Source organism: Oncorhynchus clarkii, chromosome 5 (genome assembly GCF_045791955.1).
Source record: "Oncorhynchus clarkii lewisi isolate Uvic-CL-2024 chromosome 5, UVic_Ocla_1.0, whole genome shotgun sequence".
NCBI lineage: Eukaryota > Metazoa > Chordata > Actinopteri > Salmoniformes > Salmonidae > Oncorhynchus > Oncorhynchus clarkii.
Window position 1 is genome coordinate 84274952 of NC_092151.1, and position 11587 is coordinate 84286538.

At 47.9% G+C, this 11587-nt stretch overlaps 1 protein-coding gene across 1 annotated transcript in view; it reads right to left on the bottom strand.

Annotated features, from left to right (window-relative positions):
* The window catches only part of LOC139410261 (receptor tyrosine kinase-like orphan receptor 1), a 294716-nt gene that overhangs the window by 24160 nt on the left and 258969 nt on the right, over positions 1-11587 (bottom strand). Inside the window, exon 5 of the mRNA XM_071155734.1 lies at positions 2602-2729. Coding sequence (XP_071011835.1) covers positions 2602-2729 — 128 coding nt within the window. The remainder of the gene's footprint in view (positions 1-2601; positions 2730-11587) is intronic.

The window sequence follows — 11587 nt, forward strand, 5'->3', positions numbered from 1 at the left end:
CATGTGTGTTCCATACTGTGTAGGTCATGTGTGTTCTATACTGTGTAGGTCATGTGTGTTCTATACTGTGTAGGTCATGTGTGTTCCATACTGTGTAGATCATGTGTGTTCCATACTGTGTAGATCATGTGTGTTCCATAATGTGTAGATCATGTGTGTTCCATACTGTGTAGATCATGTGTGTTCCATACTGTGTAGATCATGTGTGTTCCATATTGTGTAGATCATGTGTGTTCCATACTGTGTAGATCATGTGTGTTCCATACTGTGTAGATCATGTATGTTCCATACTGTGTAGATCATGTGTGTTCCATACTGTGTAGATCATGTGTGTTCCATACTGTGTAGGTCATGTGTGTTCCATACTGTGTAGATCATGTGTGTTCCATACTGTGTAGGTCATGTGTGTTCCATACTGTGTAGATCATGTGTGTTCCATACTGTGTGTTCCATACTGTGTAGGTCATGCGTGTTCCATACTGTGTAGATCATGTGTGTTCCATAATGTGTAGATCATGTGTTTTCCATACTGTGTGTTCCATACTGTGTAGATCATGTGTGTTCCATACTGTGTAGATCATGTGTGTTCCATACTGTGTAGGTTATGTGTGTTCCATACTGTGTAGATCATGTGTGTTCCATACTGTGTAGATCATGTGTGTTCCATACTGTGTAGGTCATGTGTGTTCCATACTGTGTAGGTCATGTGTGTTCCATAATGTGTAGGTTATGTGTGTTCCATACTGTGTAGATCATGTGTGTTCCATACTGTGTAGATCGTGTGTGTTCCATACTGTGTAGATCATGTGTGTTTCATACTGTGTAGATCATGTGTGTTCCATACTGTGTAGATCATGTGTGTTCCATACTGTGTAGATCATGTGTGTTCCATACTGTGTAGATCATGTGTGTTCCATACTGTGTAGGTTATGTGTGTTCCATACTGTGTAGATCATGTGTGTTCCATACTGTGTAGATCATGTGTGTTCCATACTGTGTAGGTAATGTGTGTTCCATACTGTGTAGGTCATGTGTGTTCCATAATGTGTAGGTTCCATACTGTGTGTTCCATACTGTGTGTTCCATACTGTGTAGGTCATGTGTGTTCCATACTGTGTGTTCCATACTGTGTAGATCATGTGTGTTCCATATTGTGTAGATCATGTGTGTTTCATACTGTGTAGGTCATGTGTGTTCCATACTGTGTGTTCCATACTGTGTGTTCCATACTGTGTTCCATACTGTGTGTTCCATACTGTGTGTTCCACACTGTGACTTTATCATCCTGAAATCCCTCTCACCCCTCTACCAGATATCCTCTCATCCCTCTACCAGATATACTATAATCCCTGTACCAGATATCCTCTCATCCCTCTACCAGATATCCTCTCATCCCTCTACCAGATATCCTCTCACCCCTCTACCAGATATCCTCTCACCCCTCTACCAGATATCCTCTCATCCCTCTACCAGATATCCTCTCATCCCTTTACCAGATATCCTCTCACCCCTCTACCAGATATCCTCTCACCCCTCTACCAGATATCCTCTCATTCCTCTACCAGATATCCTCTCACCCCTCTACCAGATATCCTCTCATCCCTCTACCAGATATCCTCTCATCCCTTTACCAGATATCCTCTCACCCCTCTACCAGATATCCTCTCACCCCTCTACCAGATATCCTCTCATTCCTCTACCAGATATCCTCTCATCCCTCTACCAGATATCCTCTCATCCCTCTACCAGATATCCTCTCACCCCTCTACCAGATATCCTCTCACCCCTCTACCAGATATCCTCTCATCCCTCTACCAGATATCCTCTCATCCCTTTACCAGATATCCTCTCACCCCTCTACCAGATATCCTCTCACCCCTCTACCAGATATCCTCTCATCCCTCTACCAGATATACTCTAATCCCTCTACCAGATATACTCTAATCCCTCTACCAGATATCCTCTCATTCCTCTACCAGATATCCTCTCATCCCTCTACCAGATATCCTCTCATCCCTCTACCAGATATCCTCTCATCTCTCTACCAGATATCATCTCACCCCTCTACCAGATATCCTCTCATCCCTATACCAGATATCCTCTCATCCCTCTACCAGATATCCTCTCATCCCTCTACCAGATATCCTCTCATCCCTCTACCAGATATCCTCTCATCCCTCTACCAGATATCCTCTCACCCCTCTACCAGATATCCTCTCATCCCTCTACCAGATATCCTCTCATCCCTCTACCAGATATCCTCTCATCATCCTCACTGACAGTAATGACAAGCTACAGACTCAACCAGGGTCGATGGGACCTAGCGCACACACATGCACACACACAAGTCTGGATTGAAAGTGTCTGGTTAGATTTACACAGACTACCAAATCTGGAGCATGACCCTTATCCCTGTACTCCATGTCTGATTAAAATCAAAACTCAGGGATTGGAGAGAAGCACAAAACACACACGCACGCACGCACACACACACACACACACACACACACACACACACACACACACACACACACACACACACACACACACACACACACACACACACACACACACACACACACAGGCAGGCAGGCAGCATACCTGTGATCTGGGTCTCGATCTCACCCTGCATCTGCAGAGAGTCAACGAAGATGCTGCGGTTTCCTATGAAGCGAGAACAGGCCACTCCCCTGTACGGTTGGCAGAACCCCTCCTCATCAAAATCATCACTGACAACATAGGTGGAGAGGGAGGGAGAAAGAGAGTGTGAGAGAGAGAGAGAGAGAGAGAGAGAGAGAGAGAGAGAGAGAGAGAGAGAAAGTGAGAGAGAAAGTGATAGAGATAGAGTATACATTACAGTTATAATTATCACCACTAGAGGGCACCACACAATACACTATAACAGGGATGTGGCAGAAAATCTCTCTCCTCTCTCTCTCTCTCTCTCTCTCTCTCTCTCTCTCTCTCTCTCTCTCACTGTACTTCTCTTCATAGTGGAACAGAGAGTAGATTTCAGTCCTGTTCTAACATCTATCTAAGTTTCCAGTGTGCCAACTAAGAGAGCATAGTGTCCTTCCCAGAGTAGTGATTTTATTTGATTTTATTAGGATATCTTTTAGTCCTCATTTGGACTAATCTTCCAAGAGTCCATAAACATTAAAATACAATTTATAATACGATCACATTTTCATATATAACACACTGTTACAAACAGACATAATACACTGACATATTGACCAGATAAAACAGTCTAAAAAGATAGATTGGTTCTTCATCTACCATAGTCCAGCACAACTTTCCTATGTATTGTATTTAAATGGTTTTAAAGTGTTATTTTAATTTCTATATTGAAAGGTTTCTGGTTTACTCAGATAAATGATTCCATTTCTTTATTGCTCTAAATCAAAATGTTATTTTGCCTATTTCTCTTTTCTGTCTGGATAACACATAAATGGTGGACAATCTATTCCTAGTTCAACTGTCAACTGTATACAGAGTTAAAGAGTTAATGTCGGCCGTTGTTTATGGGAGAAGGATGTCTTCCTGGACTTTATAATGAAATACACGAGGAGCAGGGGCTTGGGAAATAAGCATATGTGTGTGTGTCTGTGTGTGTGTGTGTGTGTGCGTCGTGCGTGCGTGTGTGTGTGTGGACTGTTTAACTATACTTGAGAGTATACACAAGAGTAGAACAGAAACAAACATTTGACCAACTGAGGACATTTTGTTAGTCCCCACAAGGTTACATGCTATTTCTAGGGGGTTTATGTTTAAGGTTAGAATTAGTGTTAGGGTTAGAATTAGGTTTAGTGTTAGGGTAGGGAGCTAGGGATAGTTTCAGGGTTAGGAGCGAGTTTTAGGTTTAAAGTTAGGTTTTTGGGTTAAGATTAGGGTTAAGGTTAGGGTATGAGTTGGGGTTAGGGGTTAGGCAAAATAGGATTTTGAATGGGACTGAACTTTCACAGATAAACTCACACACGATTCACACGACTCAAACGACACATGACTCACACGACTCACATGCCACATGACTCACACGACACACACAACTCACACGACTCACACCCCTTACACGACACAAGACTCACACGACTCACAAGACTCACACGACTCAGAGACGTCTTCTCACTACGAGCTTATTCAGTCATGTGACTGAAGCCATGCCAAATGAAACCATATAAGTGCATATGACATCATGAGGCACACATAACTATTATCATATTGTCACAATAAGCACCCTCTTCTTCATCCTGCTTCAAAACCACATTAACCACCCTGGAACATTATGGCTGAGTGAGGCAGATGACCTGGAACATTATGGCTGAGTGGGGCAGATGACCTGGAACATTATGGCTGAGTGGGGCAGATGCCCTGGAACATTATGGCTGAGTGGGACAGATGACCTGGAACATTATGGCTGTTTGGGACAGATGACCTGGAACATTATGGCTGAGTGGGACAGATGACCTGGAACATTACGGCTGAGTGAGGTAGATGCCCTGTAACATTATGGCTGAGTGGGACAGATGACCTGGAACATTATGGCTGAGTGGGGTAGATGCCATGGAACATTATGGCTGAGTTGTGGCAGATGACCTGGAACATTATGGCTGAGTGGGGTAGATACCATGGAACATTATGGCTGAGTGGGGCAGATGCCCTGGAAAATTATGGCTGAGTGGAGCAGATGACCTGGAACATTATGGCTGAGTGGGACAGATGCCCTGGACATTATGGCTGAGTGAGGCAGATGACCTGGAACATTATGGCTGAGTGGGGCAGATGACCTGGAACATTATGGCTGAGTGGGGCAGATGCCCTGGAACATTATGGCTGAGTGGGACAGATGACCTGGAACATTATGGCTGAGTGAGGTAGATACCATGGAACATTATGGCTGAGTGGGACAGATGCCCTGGAACATTATGGCTGAGTGGGACAGATGACCTGGAACATTATGGCTGAGTGGGGCAGATGCCATGGAACATTATGGCTGAGTGGAGCAGATGCCATGGAACATTATGGCTGAGTGGGACAGATGCCATAGAACATTATGGCTGAGTGGAGCAGATGCCCTGGAACATTATGGCTGAGTGGGGCAGATGACCTGGAACATTATGGCTGAGTGGGGCAGATGACCTGGAACATTATGGCTGAGTGGAGCAGATGCCCTGGAACATTATGGCTGAGTGGGGCAGATACCATGGAACATTATGGCTGAGTGGGGCAGATGCCCTGGAACATTATGGCTGAGTGAGGTAGATACCATGGAACATTACGGCTGAGTGGGGCAGATGACCTGGAACATTATGGCTGAGTGAGGTAGATACCCTGGAAAATTATGGCTGAGTGGGACAGATGCCATGGAACATTATGGCTGAGTGGGACAGATGCCCTGGAACATTATGGCTGAGTGGGGCAGATGACCTGGAACATTATGGCTGAGTGGGGCAGATGCCCTGGAACATTATGGCTGAGTGGGACAGATGCCATAGAACATTATGGCTGAGTGGAGCAGATGGCCTGGAACATTATGGCTGAGTGGGACAGATGCCCTGGAACATTATGGCTGAGCGGGGCAGATGACCTGGAACATTATGGCTGAGTGGGGCAGATGACCTGGAACATTATGGCTGAGTGGAGCAGATGCCCTGGAACATTATGGCTGAGTGGGGCAGATACCATGGAACATTATGGCTGAGTGGGGCAGATGCCCTGGAACATTATGGCTGAGTGAGGTAGATACCATGGAACATTACGGCTGAGTGGGGCAGATGACCTGGAACATTATGGCTGAGTGAGGTAGATACCCTGGAAAATTATGGCTGAGTGGGACAGATGCCATGGAACATTATGGCTGAGTGGGGCAGATACCCTGGAACATTATGGCTGAGTGAGGTAGATGACCTGGAACATTATGGCTGAGTGGGGCAGATGCCCTGGAACATTATGGCTGAGTGGGACAGATGACCTGGAACATTATGGCTGTTTGGGACAGATGACCTGGAACATTATGGCTGAGTGGGACAGATGACCTGGAACATTACGGCTGAGTGAGGTAGATGCCCTGTAACATTATGGCTGAGTGGGACAGATGACCTGGAACATTATGGCTGAGTGGGGTAGATGCCATGGACCATTATGGCTGAGTTGTGGCAGATGACCTGGAACATTATGGCTGAGTGGGGTAGATACCATGGAACATTATGGCTGAGTGGGGCAGATGCCCTGGAAAATTATGGCTGAGTGGAGCAGATGACCTGGAACATTATGGCTGAGTGGGACAGATGCCCTGGACATTATGGCTGAGTGAGGCAGATGACCTGGAACATTATGGCTGAGTGGGGCAGATGACCTGGAACATTATGGCTGAGTGGGGCAGATGCCCTGGAACATTATGGCTGAGTGGGACAGATGACCTGGAACATTATGGCTGAGTGAGGTAGATACCATGGAACATTATGGCTGAGTGGGGCAGATGACCTGGAACATTATGGCTGAGTGGGGCAGATGCCATGGAACATTATGGCTGAGTGGAGCAGATGCCATGGAACATTATGGCTGAGTGGGACAGATGCCATAGAACATTATGGCTGAGTGGAGCAGATGCCCTGGAACATTATGGCTGAGTGGGGCAGATTACCTGGAACATTATGGCTGAGTGGGGCAGATGACCTGGAACATTATGGCTGAGTGGAGCAGATGCCCTGGAACATTATGGCTGAGTGGGGCAGATACCATGGAACATTATGGCTGAGTGGGGCAGATGCCCTGGAACATTATGGCTGAGTGAGGTAGATACCATGGAACATTACGGCTGAGTGGGGCAGATGACCTGGAACATTATGGCTGAGTGAGGTAGATACCCTGGAAAATTATGGCTGAGTGGGACAGATGCCATGGAACATTATGGCTGAGTGGGACAGATGCCCTGGAACATTATGGCTGAGTGGGGCAGATGACCTGGAACATTATGGCTGAGTGGGGCAGATGCCCTGGAACATTATGGCTGAGTGGGACAGATGCCATAGAACATTATGGCTGAGTGGAGCAGATGGCCTGGAACATTATGGCTGAGTGGGACAGATGCCCTGGAACATTATGGCTGAGCGGGGCAGATGACCTGGAACATTATGGCTGAGTGGGGCAGATGACCTGGAACATTATGGCTGAGTGGAGCAGATGCCCTGGAACATTATGGCTGAGTGGGGCAGATACCATGGAACATTATGGCTGAGTGGGGCAGATGCCCTGGAACATTATGGCTGAGTGAGGTAGATACCATGGAACATTACGGCTGAGTGGGGCAGATGACCTGGAACATTATGGCTGAGTGAGGTAGATACCCTGGAAAATTATGGCTGAGTGGGACAGATGCCATGGAACATTATGGCTGAGTGGGGCAGATGCCCTGGAACATTATGGCTGAGTGAGGTAGATACCATGGAACATTATGGCTGAGTGGAGCAGATGCCCTCGAACATTATGGCTGAGTGAGGTAGATACCATGGAACATTATGGCTGAGTGGGGCAGATGACCTGGAACATTATGGCTGAGTGGGAGAGATGACCTGGAACATTATGGCTGAGTGGGGCAGATGACCTGGAACATTATGGCTGAGTGGAGCAGATGCCCGGGAACGTTATGGCTGAGTGGGGCAGATACCATGGAACATTATGGCTGAGTGGGGCAGATGCCCTGGAACATTATGGCTGAGTGAGGTAGATACCATGGAACATTACGGCTGAGTGGGGCAGATGAACTGGAACATTATGGCTGAGTGAGGTAGATACCCTGGAAAATTATGGCAGAGTGGGACAGATGCCATGGAACATTATGGCTGAGTGGGACAGATGCCCTGGAACATTATGGCTGAGTGGGGCAGATGACCTGGAACATTATGGCTGAGTGGGGCAGATGCCCTGGAACATTATGGCTGAGTGGGACAGATGCCATAGAACATTATGGCTGAGTGGAGCAGATGGCCTGGAACATTATGGCTGAGTGGGACAGATGCCCTGGAACATTATGGCTGAGCGGGGCAGATGACCTGGAACATTATGGCTGAGTGGGGCAGATGACCTGGAACATTATGGCTGAGTGGAGCAGATGCCCTGGAACATTATGGCTGAGTGGGGCAGATACCATGGAACATTATGGCTGAGTGGGGCAGATGCCCTGGAACATTATGGCTGAGTGAGGTAGATACCATGGAACATTACGGCTGAGTGGGGCAGATGACCTGGAACATTATGGCTGAGTGAGGTAGATACCCTGGAAAATTATGGCTGAGTGGGACAGATGCCATGGAACATTATGGCTGAGTGGGGCAGATGCCCTGGAACATTATGGCTGAGTGAGGTAGATACCATGGAACATTATGGCTGAGTGGAGCAGATGCCCTCGAACATTATGGCTGAGTGAGGTAGATACCATGGAACATTATGGCTGAGTGGGGCAGATGACCTGGAACATTATGGCTGAGTGGGAGAGATGACCTGGAACATTATGGCTGAGTGAGGTAGATACCCTGGAAAATTATGGCTGAGTGGGACAGATGCCATGGAACATTATGGCTGAGTGGGGCAGATGCCCTGGAACATTATGGCTGAGTGAGGTAGATACCATGGAACATTATGGCTGAGTGGAGCAGATGCCCTCGAACATTATGGCTGAGTGAGGTAGATACCATGGAACATTATGGCTGAGTGGGGCAGATGACCTGGAACATTATGGCTGAGTGGGAGAGATGACCTGGAACATTATGGCTGAGTGGGGCAGATGACCTGGAACATTATGGCTGAGTGGGGCAGATGCCCTGGAACATTATGGCTGAGTGGGACAGATGACCTGGAACATTATGGCTGAGTGGGACAGATGCCCTGGAACATTATGGCTGAGTGGGGCAGATGACCTGGAACATTATGGCTGAGTGGGGCAGATGCCATGGAACATTATGGCTGAGTGGAACAGATGCCATGGAACATTATGGCTGAGTGGGACAGATGCCATAGAACATTATGGCTGAGTGGAGCAGATGCCCTGGAACATTATGGCTGAGTGGGACAGATGCCCTGGAACATTATGGCTGAGTGGGGCAGATGACCTGGAACATTATGGCTGAGTGAGGTAGATACCATGGAACATTACGGCTGAGTGGGGCAGATGAACTGGAACATTATGGCTGAGTGAGGTAGATACCCTGGAAAATTATGGCAGAGTGGGACAGATGCCATGGAACATTATGGCTGAGTGGGACAGATGCCCTGGAACATTATGGCTGAGTGGGGCAGATGACCTGGAACATTATGGCTGAGTGGGGCAGATGCCCTGGAACATTATGGCTGAGTGGGACAGATGCCATAGAACATTATGGCTGAGTGGAGCAGATGGCCTGGAACATTATGGCTGAGTGGGACAGATGCCCTGGAACATTATGGCTGAGCGGGGCAGATGACCTGGAACATTATGGCTGAGTGGGGCAGATGACCTGGAACATTATGGCTGAGTGGAGCAGATGCCCTGGAACATTATGGCTGAGTGGGGCAGATACCATGGAACATTATGGCTGAGTGGGGCAGATGCCCTGGAACATTATGGCTGAGTGAGGTAGATACCATGGAACATTACGGCTGAGTGGGGCAGATGACCTGGAACATTATGGCTGAGTGAGGTAGATACCCTGGAAAATTATGGCTGAGTGGGACAGATGCCATGGAACATTATGGCTGAGTGGGGCAGATGCCCTGGAACATTATGGCTGAGTGAGGTAGATACCATGGAACATTATGGCTGAGTGGAGCAGATGCCCTCGAACATTATGGCTGAGTGAGGTAGATACCATGGAACATTATGGCTGAGTGGGGCAGATGACCTGGAACATTATGGCTGAGTGGGAGAGATGACCTGGAACATTATGGCTGAGTGAGGTAGATACCCTGGAAAATTATGGCTGAGTGGGACAGATGCCATGGAACATTATGGCTGAGTGGGGCAGATGCCCTGGAACATTATGGCTGAGTGAGGTAGATACCATGGAACATTATGGCTGAGTGGAGCAGATGCCCTCGAACATTATGGCTGAGTGAGGTAGATACCATGGAACATTATGGCTGAGTGGGGCAGATGACCTGGAACATTATGGCTGAGTGGGAGAGATGACCTGGAACATTATGGCTGAGTGGGGCAGATGACCTGGAACATTATGGCTGAGTGGGGCAGATGCCCTGGAACATTATGGCTGAGTGGGACAGATGACCTGGAACATTATGGCTGAGTGGGACAGATGCCCTGGAACATTATGGCTGAGTGGGGCAGATGACCTGGAACATTATGGCTGAGTGGGGCAGATGCCATGGAACATTATGGCTGAGTGGAACAGATGCCATGGAACATTATGGCTGAGTGGGACAGATGCCATAGAACATTATGGCTGAGTGGAGCAGATGCCCTGGAACATTATGGCTGAGTGGGACAGATGCCCTGGAACATTATGGCTGAGTGGGGCAGATGACCTGGAACATTATGGCTGAGTGGGGCAGATGACCTGGAACATTATGGCTGAGTGGAGCAGATGCCCTGGAACATTATGGCTGAGTGGGGCAGATATCCTGGAACATTATGGCTGAGTGGGGCAGATGCCCTGGAACATTATGGCTGAGTGAGGTAGATACCATGGAACATTACGGCTGAGTGGGGCAGATGACCTGGAACATTATGGCTGAGTGAGGTAGATACCCTGGAAAATTATGGCTGAGTGGGACAGATGCCATGGAACATTATGGCTGAGTGGGACAGATGACCTGGAACATTATGGCTGAGTGAGGTAGATACAATGGAACATTATGGCTGAGTGGGACAGATGCCCTGGAACATTATGACTGAGTGGGGCAGATGACCTGGAACATTATGGCTGAGTGGGGCAGATGCCCTGGAACATTATGGCTGAGTGGGACAGATGCCATAGAACATTATGGCTGAGTGGAGCAGATGGTCTGGAACATTATGGCTGAGTGGGACAGATGCCCTGGAACATTATGGCTGAGTGGGGCAGATGACCTGGAACATTATGGCTGAGTGGAGCAGATGCCCTGGAACATTATGGCTGAGTGGGGCAGATACCATGGAACATTATGGCTGAGTGGGGCAGATGCCCTGGAACATTATGGCTGAGTGAGGTAGATACAATGGAACATTACGGCTGAGTGGGGCAGATGACCTGGAACATTATGGCTGAGTGAGGTAGATACCATGGAACATTATGGCTGAGTGGGGCAGATGACCTGGAACATTATGGCTGAGTGAGGTAGATACCATGGAACATTACGGCTGAGTGGGGCAGATGACCTGGAACATTATGGCTGAGTGAGGTAGATACCCTGGAACATTATGGCTGAGTGGGGCAGATGCCCTGGAACATTATGGCTGAGTGAGGTAGATACCATGGAACATTATGGCTGAGTGGAGCAGATGCCCTCGAACATTATGGCTGAGTGAGGTAGATACCATGGAACATTATGGCTGAGTGGGGCAGATGACCTGGAACATTATGGCTGAGTGGGAGAGATGACCTGTAACATTATGGCT